The sequence below is a fragment of the Diadema antillarum genome, unplaced genomic scaffold (assembly GCF_040938485.1).
Source record: "Diadema antillarum isolate AM-2024a unplaced genomic scaffold, OU_Dant_1.0 seq00000719_RagTag, whole genome shotgun sequence".
Lineage (NCBI taxonomy): Eukaryota > Metazoa > Echinodermata > Echinoidea > Diadematoida > Diadematidae > Diadema > Diadema antillarum.
The window spans coordinates 493,802-511,380 of NW_027271623.1; the positions used below are offsets into that span (position 1 = coordinate 493,802).

The 17,579-nt window shown below is 42.2% G+C and overlaps 1 protein-coding gene across 1 annotated transcript; it reads right to left on the bottom strand.

The window, feature by feature from the left end:
• Window positions 1–1,759: 1,759 nt before the first annotated feature.
• On the bottom strand, window positions 1,760–6,217 carry LOC139738016 (uncharacterized). The gene has a single exon (XM_071648681.1). The coding sequence runs from the start codon at window positions 6,215–6,217 to the stop codon at window positions 1,760–1,762; it is 4,458 nt and encodes a 1,485-aa protein (XP_071504782.1).
• Between the last annotated feature and the right edge of the window lie 11,362 nt (window positions 6,218–17,579).

The window sequence follows — 17,579 nt, forward strand, 5'->3', positions numbered from 1 at the left end:
TTTTCTGACAGTTCTGAGATGTGGAATGCCATTGAAACAACATGAGTTTCAGAAATCACATCTCTGCTTCCTTTCAGAATAAGCTCTAATGGAATATGAAGAAAGTTGTGAGCATATTATTTGTAGATTGATTATCTCAGGATTTCTTTGTGCAGACAGTGCGCTTTATGACAATTTTTGTGTACATATTTGGAGCTTGAAACATGTGACATGCTATACCCATGCTGTTCAGTGGTCATACGGAAGAAGGCACATTTTGTAAATATAGTTCGTAGTCCTGTATGTAATTATGTCGGCATTACAATGCTCACTGGGAGAAATCTCATTGTGATATATTTGGTACAGTATCACACCAAGAAGATCATAGTCTGTGTAGTTGTATCAGTAAGATATACTCTGGTACAGAAATCAGTGAAAATATGACACTAAAGCTTTAGAAGTCCATGCAGACAAAGCTTGGTGCAGTCGTACTTCAATTTAGGACTCCGAAAAGCTTGGTTGGCTATTCCAAGGGAAATTTTGAGGATCTACATTTCTTTCCAAATCTTCAAGCAAATCCGAAACATTTGTATGCAGTTTTGTATGAGATTCAGAAGTGCGAGGCATCATTTTGTCAGTGGTCCCAGGTTTGTTGTCATCTAAATGTCTAAGAGTTGAATATCAAACTTGTAATACACTTTTTTTGGATATCATTGACAAAGTGTGGAATTCCATGATAACATGTGCCATTTCAGAAATCACTTTATCTTTGTTTTCCTTATAGAATAAGCTCTTGTTGAATATGGAGTGAGCAGACGATTTGCATATTTTCAGGTTTTGCTATTCACTTATACATTATATATATTTGTGTGTGTGTGTGTGTGTGTGAGTAGATGTTTATTGTTCGACGCAAGAATCAACATTTTGTAATGATACATGTACAGTTAGAGCAGTCTTTTAATTTCATGTCTGCATTGCAATGCCCATGGGATAATCCATAAGAAGTCTCCCATCAACATGTATGTAGACACGTACTACATAAAGGTGAAAGTTTACTTCAGTCAGTCACAGTTGGAACGCACAGGTTCGTTCATTTATTGAAGACATCAATACCAGCTGGACTCGTGTACTTTTAAACAAACACGAACTTGTGTTGAACCAAAACTTGTGGAACACACCAACTTGTGTACTTGTGTGCTTGCATACTGCTGTCGAACCCGAACTTGTGGTTCGCAAACTGTTTAGGTTCCTAAAGTAAATCAATCACAGATCCAAACTCATTCTTTTTTGATCGTGTCTTGCATCTTGGCCCATATCTTTTGCGTGGCTATCATGTAGTACGCATACAGCATACTAGTACGTAAAGCAAAATCAGTGCGCAAGCAACCGAAGGAATGCGCACTTGACGGTGTATCCAAGGTAACGATCTGCACCTTAAAGGGGGTGTAACAGTCTAGATTGTTCCAATCAAATATTTCTTGAATAAATCAATACTGCCGCTACATACCGGCCCCCAATGAGCAACCCACAGGATGGTCATTTAACCTCAATCTTTAGGCGGCAGAAATTCTTCCTATTCACATACAAACCGTTCAACAGCAAATGCATGTACTTAATGCAAATAACTACAGTTTAAAATAACTGTCAAATTGGCTTACTCACGCTTACATCTCAAAGGCCATTGCTTAACCTTTGAATAAACAAACATCAAACATTCGATTCAACTCTTAAGCTAGAGTATCAAGTCTGATGACTGCAATTAAGTCATCCACTTATATCACTACGTTTCAGCGGCTTCGAGCAGACAGAGCTTTGCTATTGGCCTCTTGAAGAATCTTGTTCCAACCCTCACTTGAGCCTGTCGAACATGTCCATCCTTTCCCGGGTACACTTCAACCACTTTACCCAAAGGCCACTGTCTGCGAGGTGTGGTTTCATCCGCTACCAAGACCAAATCATTGACAGCTAGGTTCCGTCTTGGGGCATTCCACTTCTGCCTTTCTTGCAGCAGAAGTAAATATTCCCTCTGCCACCTCTTCCAAAAGACAGAAGCGAGATATTGCACTTGTCTCCATCTGCGTCTGCCATATGCGTCCTTCTGATCAAAGACACCTGGAGGGAGACTAGAGCCTTTTCGCATGATCAACAAGTGGTTTGGCGTCAACGGTTCGTCATCGTTTGGGTCAAGATTCAACTGAGTGAGTGGCCGAGCATTCAAGATTGACTCCACTTCAGTCATGAGCGTGGACAGAACTTCATCATTGACAATTTGCTGTCCAAGTAAGCAGGTAAGTATCTTGCGAGCAGACCTCACCATCCGTTCCCAGGCTCCGCCCATATGACTAGCTGTGGGAGTATTGAAGTTCCAGTCAATGCCTTGCTCTGCGAGGAAGTTAGTCACACGCGTTTGGCTCAAACTTTCCAGGTTCTCACGAAGTTCTCGTTCCGCACCTCTAAAGTTGCTCCCATTGTCACTGATGATTTTGGATGGCTTACCTCGCCTGCTGATGAACCTTCTCAGTGCGTTTATGAAGGAGTCTGTATCCAAAGTGTTTGCTACTTCTAGGTGGACCGCTCTGCAGTTCAGACAGGTAAACAGGCACCCGTAACGTTTGACCCGGCTACGACCTTGCTTCACCATGATTGGTCCAAAGTAATCAATTCCCACATAAGAGAAAGGTGGTTTGTCTGGGGTTACCCTGCTACTCGGAAGATCTGCCATGAATTGTTCCATCTTCTTGGCATTTCTTCGCTTGCACGAGAAACACTTGCCTATCACCTTTCGCACGGTTGCCCCTCCTTTCAACACCCAATACTTCTCTCTGAGGGCTGTCCAGGTCATCCCGGCCCCCGAATGACCTACTAGGTGATGGTGATGAACGATCAAGAGCTTCGTCACATGGTGATCAGAGGGCAAAATGATAGGATGTTTCGTCTCATCATCCAGTGGTGCGTTCTCTAGTCTTCCGCCAACTCGAATGATGCCATCCACCAGAATTGGGTTCAGCTTGGACATGACTGTACCGCTCATCTGCTTTCCTTCGAGGATAGCGCTGAATTCATCGCGTTGAACCAGAGTCACGATTGCTTTCTCTGCTTGTTTCAATTCGTCGGCAGATAGAGTGGGCTTCTTCAGATCATCCGTGGATTCCCCCTTAGCCTTGACTTGGAGAAGCTTCTTGAAACGAAGAAGCCACGCTGTGGATTTCCTCAACTGATTCCACGAAGAGTACCTATGCAAGAGGTCGCTGACTTGAGCTCTGATTGCTGTCGCATATACTGGTACTGCTTTCTTCACTTCAGTGTCTCCTCTTAACTCCAAGACTTCTGGCTGAATGGGCCAGTCATCGTCTTTCCACAGAAAATCTGGTCCTTTGAGCCAACGCTGGTTTTGGAGTAGTTCCTGTGCCTTCAGGCCACACGATCCATCGTCACTTGGGTTAGACCTTGAGTCTACGTATCTCCACTGAGACACCTCTGAGGCATCATGGATCCTTGCCACACGATTGGCTACAAACGTCTTGAATCTCTTGCTTTCACTGCGGATATACTGAAGGAGAGACGTTGAGTCAGTCCAAAAGACGCTGTCTTTGACTTGGATGTCAAGTTCTGACTTGATGAAATGATCCATGGACACGGCCAACACTGCTGCCATTAACTCCAATCTGGGGATGGATACTACTTTCACTGGAGCAAGTCGCGACTTCCCCATAACAAAGGCACAATGTATCCCTCCTGTTCTGTCAGTCAGGCGTAGGTATGCAACGGACGCATATCCAACTTCGGAGGCATCACAGAAGTGATGCACTTCAGCTGACACGACTTCGAAACCATTCGGTTTGAAACATCTCTCTATCTTCAAGTCAGTCAACATGGAAATGTCTTCCATCCATCTGCGCCATTCTCTCTCATCCTCGGCTCCAACAGGCTCGTCCCAGCCTAATCCTACTCTACACAACCTTTGAAGGAGAATCTTGGCTGGCAGCACGAAGGGAGCAACGAACCCAAGGGGGTCATAGAGGGAACTGGCTATCGACAGAATTCCCCGTCGCGTTGCAGGCTTCTCACGGAGATGCACCTTGAAGCCAAAACAGTCTGTTTCAACGTCCCAAAGGATTCCTAGAGTGCGTTCTGCAGGAAGCTCGTCAATATCTAGGCTCGACACCGATGCTGCCCTCTCTTCCTCAGGTATAGAACCTAAGACGTCGCGGTCATTGCTCAACCATTTCGTGAGCCGAAATCCACCACGACTGAGCAGGTCACGAATGTCTTCTACTTGAGTCACTGCTTCAGCTCGATCCTTAACAGACTTAAGACAATCGTCCACATAGAAGTTCCTTTTCACTGTGTTGATCACTTCTTCATTGAAGTGTCCGCGATTATCCTCAGCAGTCTTCCGTAGAGCAAAACTGGCACAACTAGGTGAAGACGTGGCGCCGAATAGGTGTACAGTCATGCAGTATTCGGCTGGTTCCTGAGCCAAGTCACCGTCCTTCCACCAAAAGAATCTCATGGCGTTTCTGTCCCTGGGCGGAACCTTCACTTGGTGGAACATAGACTGAATATCGGCAACTATGGCAACTTGTTCCTGACGAAACCTCGTAAGCACGCCGACTAGATTGTTGGTAAGGTCCGGCCCTTGGAGCAATTGTTCATTGAGTGAAGTTCCTCCATATCTCGCCGCACAATCGAACACAACGCGGACTTTGTCTTTCTTACGAGGATGAACTACAGCGTGGTGTGGGAGATACCAAACTGGCTCATTTGAAGCTTCTTCTTGGGTGGCGCTCTCAGCTGATACATCCGACGGTATGCACTCGACTTCCTTTGCATACCCTTTGGCTATGTAGTCGCTGACTGTCTCTACGTACTTGTCATGTAGGGCTTCGTTCCTTTCCAACCTCTTCTTCAAATACCAAAGTCGCGCCTCGGCCAAACGACGATTGTTTGGCAGGACAGGTGGATAACTGCGCCACGGTAGAGCGACTTGATAGTGACCATCAACCATCACTGCAGATTCCTTCATCACCTTCAGTGCTCGAAGATCTTCAACCGAATCTCCAATATTGTCCTGATTGAGATACCCGCCAAAGTCCACCCTCCAGAACTGCTTCAACTGTTGTTCGAGGGAGTCGTCTTCAAGGCGAGTAAAATTCGCATGGAAACTTGTCATGGATTGTCGCTTCCCGGCCACGGGACCCATAAGCGTCCATCCTAGTGGAGTTCGAACTGCATAGGGTTCTTTCGGATTGCCGACTCTCTGTTCCAAATTCCAGAACGCTTCTGGGGTGTCTGCTCCCACTAGTAGCTCCACTTCTCCTTGGTCCATGGAAGGAAGGGTGATGTCATTTAAATGTGACCATTCCTTTACATCTGCTGAGTGGGGGAAACATTCGTCGGCGACTGGAAGACTGTCTACAGTCCAAACATTGTCCAGTGTCAAGGTTTCCTGGCCCATAACTCCTTGGACTGACATGGAAACTTCAAGGCCACGTTTGCTTGCTCCTGTCTGGTCCACCGTAGACAGCTTGAAGCTTCTTTCCGTCCCAGTGAGACCTAGCTTGTCGACAAGACTCTTGGTGCACAGCGAAACGTCGCTGCCTTCATCTAACAAGGCCCAGGTTGTAGTTTGTCTCCCATTTCCTCCAACCTTTACGGGTACGACTCTCAGACAGATCTTGCCTCTTGAGGAATGAGCGGTGAATGACCGACCCAACCTTTCATCTCCTTGACTACCACTTGAAGAGCTTGGGTTATCTTGCTTTACCCCTTGTTGGTTTTCTTGCCTTGTACTGTCCTCTCGGTTCTCTTGCCGAGGAAAGTTCCGACTAGGATTGTATGTTGTGTGCAGAAGAGCATGATGCTTCTTACCACAGTCGGTTACTTCACAGCGAGCTTTGGAAAGACAGCCTACAGCCAAGTGAAATGGTCGTAGGCAATTGAAGCACAGTCTCGCTTTCCTAGCTACGTCTCGTCTGTCGTCTACCCCTTTCTTCTTGAAGGATTCACAGGACGTGAGATTGTGCTTTCCTTGACAGCAAGGACATTTCCTTTCAGGACGATCTCGACTGCCTTGGACGGGACGTAGTGTGTTTTCATCGACCCTCTGAGTTGCAAACGCTGTCCCTCTGGGTCGTGTTTCTTTCTTCGACTTGTCATTCTTTGGAATCGCTTTCCCGATGTTTCGTCCAAAGATGTTGCTGGCCAACTGGGCGGATTCTTCTACAAACGTTGTCATCAAGTCTCTTTGTCATGGGCTCTCCTTGCCCATTCTGCTTGAAGGTGAACGGGTAACAGACGTTGAATCTTGAGTAGTGTCTCAGAGCCGTTTGCATCAGCGAGATATCCCATCTGGGCTAGAACCATCCCACAACGCTTCATATCTCGCGCAAGATCCCACAGTCCTGCATGGTCGTTCTGCTTGACTTGTGAACGTTTCAGGATCTTATCCAAGTGAGCATTCGCTACCACGTGCGGTTGTCCAAACTGCTCTCTCAAAATCCTCTTCGCTTCAGCATAACCCTCACGTGGTTCCATGAGAACACAGTTCTCGATGCTGTTGCGGGCCTTACCTGAGCAGTACTGGATGAGATAAGTGAGTCTGGTCCTATCATCCAGCACCTTCTGTTCCACATTAACCTCAAAGCTGTTAATGAAGCTGCGATACACAGTCGGATTGTCATCAAAGGTAACCAAATCTGGCTTTGGCAAGCTAAAAGCAACATTAATGGCATGAAATATTGGATTCATGTTAGAATTGTACACATCACTGCTTCTCACACAATCATCTACAGCAACGTTAGGTGCATGAGACAAATCATGAGATGACATACGAACTCCACCATATTCAACTGGACTACTTGGCGTGGTACAATTACGTTCTACCGGGTCATATGTGACACCATTACCCTTTGCTTCTGACCACACTCGAGCATCAGGATTTAACACTGAGGACTTCACTTCATCCTTCTTTTCATTAACTTCGTACTGTGGCTTACCAACAACATCATGAACTTCACATGCTAGTACACGTGTTTCAATTTCTGCGTTTTCAATTTCATGTTCTAGCTCAAGATTTGCAAGTTTTTCATTCAATCTCAACTGTTCTCTTGTTAGTTCTTGTTTCGTTTTCAGTTGTTCCTTTCTTGCTTTCGCTAGCTCCAACTTGATTCTGGCCTCACGCAGTCGGGAAGCCGCTGCGGTCCTTCCGCTATCTCTAGATGATGTGGACCTGTTGCCTCGTCGTGATGCTGATGATAGCGTGGTTGACCTGTCGTCATCCGAATCGTCTGGGTTACGTCTTGGTACGCTCGGGATAGCTTGCTCCGGTAGAATACCACCAATCAGGGCGTTTCCCGCCAATCCTGAGGTAGCTCTATCCTGGGGAGGATCACTGACGACCGGTTGTTCATCAGCAATGTCACTAGATGGGCTGGGACTATCATGCAGTGGACCTTCCATTTTGGATCCAGTTTGCGAACTGTATGTAGACACGTACTACATAAAGGTGAAAGTTTACTTCAGTCAGTCACAGTTGGAACGCACAGGTTCGTTCATTTATTGAAGACATCAATACCAGCTGGACTCGTGTACTTTTAAACAAACACGAACTTGTGTTGAACCAAAACTTGTGGAACACACCAACTTGTGTACTTGTGTGCTTGCATACTGCTGTCGAACCCGAACTTGTGGTTCGCAAACTGTTTAGGTTCCTAAAGTAAATCAATCACAGATCCAAACTCATTCTTTTTTGATCGTGTCTTGCATCTTGGCCCATATCTTTTGCGTGGCTATCATGTAGTACGCATACAGCATACTAGTACGTAAAGCAAAATCAGTGCGCAAGCAACCGAAGGAATGCGCACTTGACGGTGTATCCAAGGTAACGATCTGCACCTTAAAGGGGGTGTAACAGTCTAGATTGTTCCAATCAAATATTTCTTGAATAAATCAATACTGCCGCTACAATGTACTCTGTAACAACATCTAGAAAATCTCAGTCTGATAACTTCCACGGTAAATCTGACTCTGGTGTGGAAACTGATGAAAGTTTGACTCCATAGCTACAGAGCGTTTAAATACATAGCTTGAATGGGGTATGTAGGAATCCAGAAATTGGTCAACTAGTAGATCAGTTTGACCTAGACATGGTGGCCAGTTTACATAAGGGCTTTCTTCAAATGCAGTAAAAAGGCAAGATAGCATTTGCACACTTGTTAGGGTATTGTGCGTGAAAGCATCAAGAGTGCCACTTTTAGCACGATCAACATAACCACTGTACACTTATTAGAAATACACTGTATAGAATACTAATACAGTTGTATAGATACATAAGTAATTTGTTTTTACAGATAAATACTCTGGAAGACTAAGTTTGTATCATAATGACTGCACCTGTTAATCGCAATATGAAAGTTAGATGCCGAAAGTATATTTATATTGGTATTCTTGTGTAATATCTGGGTCTTCGATGTAAAATATTACCAGTGTAGAAATTTTACCTACCCAGTAATATACACTGCATACATTATTACAGTTCAAATACAAGTCTGATACCAAGTCTTTCTGACAATGGAATGCTATGTTTGTGCCATAATGATTGCACTTCATTGTGCTTGACCTATTTTATGCAGATCATGTATTACATGACATAAAGTATTTTTATCTTGGCATTTTGTCCATATGCTATGAATCTAAATGTTGGTAGCATCGAACTGATTAATGTAAAGCATAACCAATGTACACAAATCATTGATATAGGTTATACTGCATAATACGTGTAGTTATCTAGTACAGGGGGGCGTTTCATCAACGAGTTCGTCGGAGTTTTCACCGACAAATTTGCTATCAGCCAATCAGACCAAGGATTTCATTAGCTTTTAACAGTTGTCAGTGTAAATCCTTGCGTCTGATTGGCTGATAGCAAATTTGTCGGTGAAAACTCCGACGAACTCGTTGATGAAACGCCCCCAGGTCTATTGGTACATTTGTATTAAGTCTTGATGCCCATAAAATGTGCTGACAAAACACTTATGCATTGTACTTACGAGGTATAATGAAGGGAGTATATTTGAGGAGGCAATGGTGCTGTGGCAACATTTAACATCACAGCATAAAAGAAAAGGTAGGCAAAATTGAAGTATATTGCTGTTTTTGTTATAACTTGGCAAAACAACATATAGATAAACATAAATTCACCATCGACTTGTAGAAAAATATTAATGCTTTTAGTAACTTACTATACTTCTGTCACCCTCTCTGCAAAGTCTTTGTGAAAAGTAAGATAAAACAAGACAAAGCACAATCTGGCAACAAATGTCAGCTAAGCTTGCAAGAGTACATGTACTTAGTATGTTAACCCAAAAATTATTTGCTGTAGCGATGAATACATGTGCATACCAGTAGTATATAAGTGAAGATGGCTTATTGGTTTCTGAATTTCTGCATAAGTCCAGTCATAATTTTTGATAAAAATGTTTTGGAATACTTTAGATTATACTGCTGTTTCATCAGTATACATTGGAAAGAAGATTTACTTTATCTTTTTGTACACAAAATGTAACAAAGCATAATCGATGTCTGTTTTATTCTAAAAAAAAAAAAGAATAAATCTAAATACTATTTTGACACTGTATTTCATGGTAGATAGCCTCTTTCAGTTTCTGGAGTAATGTGGTGTATAGTCACTTTTCTTGGGATTGCTAATGTTTTATGTGTAATACAAATACATTGTGTGAACTAAAACACACCCAAGCTGAATATTCCTTAACTCAGAGACTGGAGACATGTCCATTGGAGTACTGTTGTAGTTATGTATGTATACACCTTGATCAGTCTGAAGTAATCATGCTAAAACAATATACTAGAATCAGGAGTCCTATATACACTGTATCAAGTAGCATGAGCTTTAAACCTTTTAGACTCTGGCACAGTTTATTCACACAAATCTTCCTGCTCTGTAGCCGGTGTATAGACCTGTGAGGCTAGGATGGAGCCGCCGAATTGCTGTCACACAGCAGCTTGGAATGACCTTTCGATTTCCGGCTCCCAACCTTCCATGCTGCCAGAACACAAAACATCGATATGCAGCATGGCGCATGCAGCGATTGTCCTCCCCTGGCTCCTGCGGCTCTCCTTCAAGATTATAAGCATCGACCCACATTGCTCTTTGAAGAAGTAAGCACACTTCATCCATAATGAGCTGGAAAACCTACAAAAATTGCAAATTAGAGAAGGAGAATGTTTGTGTGTGTGTGTGTGTGTGTGTGTGTGAAGGATATGCAAATGTGATATAGTGAAACTCAAATCCTCCACAACAAAATCATAAAAACTCGTGGCGCATTGAATGCTGTTAACATCCAGTCAGAAAAATTATGAATATCCTTGAACCTTCAAAATTAAAATGAAAATTAAGTCATGACTGTATTTGTGAACTGTTATTTTCGGTAAGGTTTACATTTCACAAATTTCGTGAATCACAATTGAATTACGTTTTCAAGCAAAAATGCACGTTGCGTTGAAGGTATTACTGCATTAACGATACAATTGGTGTCAATTTGCGAAAACAATATCTTGAAGGAAAAAAAAGTCTGATCTCCCCATTCGCAAAAATATAAGATTGTACAGTAAGTAGCCGATACTAAAGTTTATTACAACTGATTCATTGCAGGTGTGATAGATAGTGTCCATATTATATGCACTACAGTAATACCTCTCACATTTTTCACTAAAACACTTGTGATTTTATAAGATATGCCAAACACTTGTGATCTTGATAAGATCTTCCAAACATTCTACTTACGGGGTGCTCTGTTAAGCATGCTTCGGGTGTCTTGCCACAACACAACCGCTCTGTGTCTGTTGGCATTTCGACGCAGTTTCTGCATTTGCACCATGGAAGGTCCTGTGAAGGTGGATCTCCCCCAGGTGGTGAAGACGGTTGCATGACATCAAACATCAATCCTGGTCTCCGTTCCAAAGTTTTGAGCAGGATGTCTTCTATTTGTTCCCGAGACATGTTCTTGATATCATTCTGAAAATCAAAAAATGACATCGGTATCCTTGCTGTCAACATCATGTAATACAGTGTAGTTGTACAAGCAATGTGCATCTGATAAATCCTTGACAGCATACCAGTACTTGAATACATACACTTGTATACCTAATTGAATGTTGTTATTTTAACTGTAATTGTTGCTAAGGAGAATAGTACAGTGTAGGCCCTATGCTTTTGCAATAATTCATGGTTATTCCAAGAGGTCCGGAAACAAAATACATCATTTCAATGTGTAATAATAGTTTCACATCATATCAAAGTGAAACAAGTTTCATAAACTGGTATGTAACAAGCTTGTAACAAATGTATAGAGTGTTTATTAGGATGAATGGCAAAATTGTGCTAAGAGTAATTATTGGGAACCTGAGCATATTCAATGCACTTTTGACCACTGCCCTTGACCCAATGGCCCACAATTCGTCACAAAGCACATTCATTTTCATGACAATACTTTGAGATACAGTGGACTCTTGTTATAACATGTTATAACATAGCCACAGGAAAGACAGTTTTCTTTTGTTATACTTGTATACTAAATTTTGGTTATAACTGAGAAAAAGCACAATGGAAGAAAAAAAAAACACACCAGAAAATATCGTGACCATAAGTCTCACTTCATTGTATATGTAACAGGAATTTTGACAAGTCTGTTCGCTAAATGGAAGTGCACTGTACTATTAAAATGTTGGGAAAATTGTGACATTTGAACATTTCCCTTGAACTTTGACACCATGGCCGAACTATATACAGAATGCAGACATGCATTTATATAGGAGGCTACCCAGTTTTATGATTTTTTATTGTTAATTTATTTATTTTATTTATTTATTATTATTATTTTTTTTTTTGGTCATTGAGTATTACAAACTTCCACGATATTGTCAAAAGAGTAATTTGAGTACCGGTATTAGGCAACTTCATTTGGTAAATGTCCAATTTGAGCATTTCAAACTGACCACAAAGGCTTTCACCATTGGCCGTTTGCACATAATTGTTAAATTCACGAAGAATCACTAACAAGCAGTATGTACATGCATGTTATGGATTATTGCTTAGCTTCCATGATGATATTTTGAGTCAATTACCAGAACTTGGTAAGTATGGTTGGTCCTTCCATTCATCGACAGCCTGATTTTATCTGCCTGATAAGAATCACGTATAAACTTGGCCCACGTGATTGAGAAAATGCAGCACTATCAAATATTATTGTTCCCATTTCAATTCGATGTTTCAATGCGCTGCTCCCTTTTTAGATAGACCGCTTTTCTTTTCTTTTCTTTTTGTTTTGGTAATGACAAAGCACACAAACAGAGTTGTATTGGACATCGTGTTGAATGATTTTTTTTTTTGAAAATGCATTGGCATTACATTACAATTCGGTTAAAATTTTCATTCGAAATTATGTCCTTGATTTAAACCATCAATGAACAATGAATCTCCGTTGTCACCACACATCCTCAGCGACAGTCAAAGCCAATACATTATGTGGTCTGCGCGCGGTGCAGTGCTTACAAACTAAAGCGTTAGCTGTGCGCCAAAAAACTAAAGGGTGGTTGATGTGTAAATCTGTTAGAGTTGCCATGTGGAGAAAAGGGGGAAAACAATATTTCCAGTTGATTTTTGCTTGTGACATCCGGGCGAAAAATTTCCCTGACAATCTTATCTGTGGCCCGTTCATAATCATTGTAAGTTGGCAATCCACTGGTATGGCAACAATACGCAACAGGCAATCAAAATCAAGAATTCCATGGAGCGGAAGTTACCATTGTGCCAGATGGCAAAGTTACCATATGATAAGTTTCAAGAAAATACCTTCTGAATTTGCTTCTATGGGAGAAACAGTTAAATTTCTATATGGTCAGCATTAGGGCTGTGAAATGTGGAGTTTCACAGGTAGGTTGAGTTTGGTGCTAGGAATCAAGGATTCGCAGTAAAATTCTAACGCTAGGCTCTAACGTTACTGTTGATAAAGCCTATAAGCCTATAAGAGGATAGAATCTGTTTCGCTTAGCGTATAGATAGGTCTAACGTCATACCTCTTAGCCCATAGATATTTCTTACCGAGTACCAGTATTATTAGTAACTTGATAGAACAATTGTGGCAGGAGGAAATGTTATGGAACCAATACCATAGATGATCTCTACTTTCAATTGGTTTCAAACAAGAAATTCATCAAGAGAGGGGTTTTTGATACAATCTCTCCCCATCCTTTTTCTTTCTTTTTTTTTGATACATCGATAATGATAGGGACTAGACATAACATGCCCTAACGTTACGACTACGTTGGAGGTGAACGTTCGTGTTTCTCGCTGCAGAAGGGTATCATGAGCGAAAAAAAAATAATGAACTAGAAAGCAAGTTTGAGAGTCTAGTACGTCTGAGAGCGCAGACCTCCGCCAAGCATGCAACTAATTTCCGCCACTGATCTTGTTCTTCAATGATTTCCACCCATTTTGTGCCGACAGTCGCCAGATTTCCCAATGTAGAAGCCTTTGTTACGCCATAAACCCTCAGCTGCGCGGCGCGCCTCGCCCTAGCAGAAACCAAACTAGAGCACGCACTGTAGCGCGCGCATGCAAACCATTGTGCTCGTACCTTGAACTCCCAAGTTCATTGACCCTATCTGCAAAAATATCAAAAAGCCTTCATACATTGCCCCCAATTTCTCGGATCACTACCAAAATCTGATAATCTCTTACTTGTCTCATTCTTAACCTCTCCTGTAAGTTTCAGGCAAATCCGTGCAAAACTTTTTGAGTTATTTTGCGCACGGACAAACACACAAACCAACGGTAACGAAAACATAACCTCCTCCCTTGGTGGAGGTAATAATCCCCAACTGAATGTGCCATATACTACAGCATGGCCGGCGGATCTAGCCATGGGGACCGTGGGGGGCTCGGGCCCCCACGCTTTTTGTGCTCCAAATACAGAAAAACGTAATAAGGTTCAATCACTTTGGGCCCCACACTTTTTTTTTTTTAAACCCAGAAGTACGTAAGTCACACTAAATAGAAATAGATAGAGATCTTGAAGTGTGAGCGCGGTAAGGTAATATTTTTACCTTTTCAGCTGAAGAAACCCGGAAATGGAAGGGATGAGATGAGCTGACCAAGGCTTTTTTTTTTCCTTGTTAGCTCATGAAACCCGGAAGTGGGCCCCCACACTTCTGAAAACGTTCCGCCGGCCCTGTACAGTATCTACTGAAATACAGTCCTAAATTCATGTTTCATGTATAGGCTCTAGCTAGCTCACCTTCAACTTTTCCGTTCTCGCTTGTCTCAGACGAGCGATCCGGTCTCCATCTGCCTTCATCCCCTTTAGGTGTTTACCTGGTACTGGCCGTCCCTCTGTTGATGCGCCGGCGCTTGGTCTGCTCCTTTTACGACCCCTATTACTAGTACTCGGTACCCGGGTGGTGGAGCGGCTTGTCGACCCATGTCCTCTATTAGATCTACCGCCACGTCCGCGTCCTCGCCCGCGTCCTCGTCCGCGGCGGGAAGACGCCGGCGGCGTCCTGTTCTCTGAAGCGTCGCTATCTGATGGAGATTCTGGACGATCACGACCTCCTGCATTACGTTTCCGTTTTCTCTTAGTTGAAGCTCTTGTCTCGGCCGCTCCTTCCGAGCTCGGGCCCGGAGCTAGGGCAGGCGGCGATGCGTCAGGAGAATCGGGACTTGTTCCCTATGATTATGATTCAGAAAACAAGATGCAGTTGTAATATCATGATGACTTCTAGATAGCCATTGCTCGTTCGCATGGCCTATGCCCTATACATTCGTACGGCGTAATATTACCATAGGCTCTTATGAAAATATATATAGGGCCTATTGTACACGTTTTGTATTATTTAGGCCTAGAACTAGAACTCTTTTCACTGCATTTTGTGTCTCTGGGATTTTCTAACTATGTAGCAATATAAATCGTTTTATTACCACAAGCATAGAGGAAATTTCCAAATCAACTTTGCCTGAATTTGTTTGTCATGCCGAATAAAGCCACTATTTGTCAGTGTTGCTAAAGCCTTAAAAATGTATATTACATCAACGAAAAAGGAAGTGTTCCCTCCAGAACGACACAGAAATATCAAATAAGCAAATAATCATTTGTATTGTCTGCGAGTGCGGCATTACTCTAACATCGCCGAGGTGCATGTACTTCACCTGATCCAAATAAAGCCAATCCCTTCTCACCACAGGCCTCAGATGGGATATGATGCAATCGGATAAGAAACGGGAAGATATGGTATAATTTGCCACATGGTAAGACATGACATAAGTATACACGTATATCTAAATATATATATCTATAAATAAATATCTGAATTTTCAAGCAAAAAATGACCAAGTTAACAATAATATGTTCTCATAATTTCTTACGAGTATTTTGAACTAATTGCCTATACGGAAAACAAAAACACTTCAGCCGTGTAAAGTATAAAGCTTGTAAAAAAAAGAAGGGTTATCTCGGTATATACCTCTACTATTAGCAAAAAAAAAAAAATAACAAACGATCACATCTTTCAAGAATGTCGTATGTAACAAACATAAAAATTGTGAGGATATTTATTATCATCAACTCGCTTCGTGCTGTGAATATTCGTTGTACGGACTGACCGAAATGTGAAAAAAAGAGGGGGCATTTCAAAATGTCATATCTTCTTCAGTTTTTTCCAATTTTTGTCACTTTTGTACTGCTTTTGTATTATCACGGAAGGTAATAGTTTTATTTGGATGGATTTCCTGTGAATTAAACGATTCAATTTCCTAATTTCAATGCAGGCCGGCGGCCATTTACTGCAGCCATTGACTGCTAATCGAACCGCTGTACAATCTCAATCGGATACTGGATAGATTTCGTGGTATCCGAGGTGATGATTTCTGCCTCCGTTTCATTATCTCCTTTTCATGGGTCATACAGAGTAACACTCGTTTTCAAGACCCCATCATGTCATTCAGAATCGTACTTTATGCCAAAATGTGAAATAAACTTTATCCTTCAAATTCCAGTTTATGTTATAGTGAAAGTATACAGGTATAGCGGGTGTTCTGAAAATTCATCGCTCTCTGTCTTTCTCTCTCCCTCTGTCGCCTGGCTCTTGTTAAATTGATATGCCCTTACGTAGTCCCTATAGGCCTATCAGCATCTATAATCTAGTTCATCCATCCGTATCTGGGGTTTCAGATTGTCCATCACAGTGCAGCTACGATTGTATATAAATATGTATAGTATGCATATGTACATATACATGTATGTAAGTATTGTGACGAACTCGCCTTCTCGTCGTGAGTGTATTTGACTGTTTGTACAAATGTCTCCGCGAGCCGTGTCAGGATGGCCGAGTAGACGGGGTTCGTTTTGTTGCAGTTTACAACGATCCCTTTAAATCATTAAAACTACTAGTCTGTACGTTACCATGTATTATGTTGTGTCAGAGGCAGCTCACCAACACAGGCGGCACACATACCAAGTTCAGCATCACTTAAAGTATGTCACTCCCAAGCGTCACTTGTAGAGGGTGTTAAATTGGTACACTTATTTTGTTACCAACTTTTACTACCACCTCTTGCTACCAAGTTCTGCTACCAAGTTTTGTTACCAACTCTGCTACCGACTTTTGCTACCAACTCAGTCACGCTAACGCGGAGCACCTTTCACAACCATATGGTGGCACAGTTATCGTTGATGGCACGGGGTAAAGTGCTATATCGCACCGTTACCAACTTCCTCAGGCGACGACTGGAACTTGGATTGGGCACGGACTATGCGACAAGTCACATTACCATTATACCCGAAATCCAATGACGACGACTGGAACTTGCATTGGGCACGGACTATGCGACAAGTCACATTACCAATATACCCGAAATGCAATGACTTGCTAGTTGGTCTTCTAAGGAACATGTACCACCAACTCTTCAAGCTATTGCATCATGGTAGTACCATCAAGAAGACACGGTGAAGGCAGCAGTTCAGGAACACATGTACAGTTTATTACATATAGAAGTGAACATTAACAACACATTGGAAAAGTATCATACACGGGCTACTTGTTGCGGACTATGCCTCTCCTCCTATCGCGGAATGAGGAGGCAATCCCGCACGGCCGTGGGCAGCGCGGAAAATACTCGCAGTAGTCGTTCAAATTATTTATAATGTTGGCGTGGTTATTAAATTCGTACAACGATTATACATTTTAGCAGTATCTCTTGTACGTGGTTACTGTATAATTCGGCATATATCATCGGTCTAAACCGGAGTTGGTATTAAATAACCCAAACTTGCCCATGACAAACAAGTAACCACATATTTGATAATAAGTGTTAAAACTCATAATAATGCACTACCACATTACAGCATTTGCCCAACGTTTCGATATTGTGCCCCTTTCTATGTTATAGACACTATCGATCATAACAAATACTAATCGAACAGTTGAATCGAATCGGTTCCACCGAATTTCGTTACATGGCTTCCCTCCCCATGCAGGCTTCGTCCCTGAGCCGAACACATAAGAAGAAGCAAACATGACAAAAATGTACT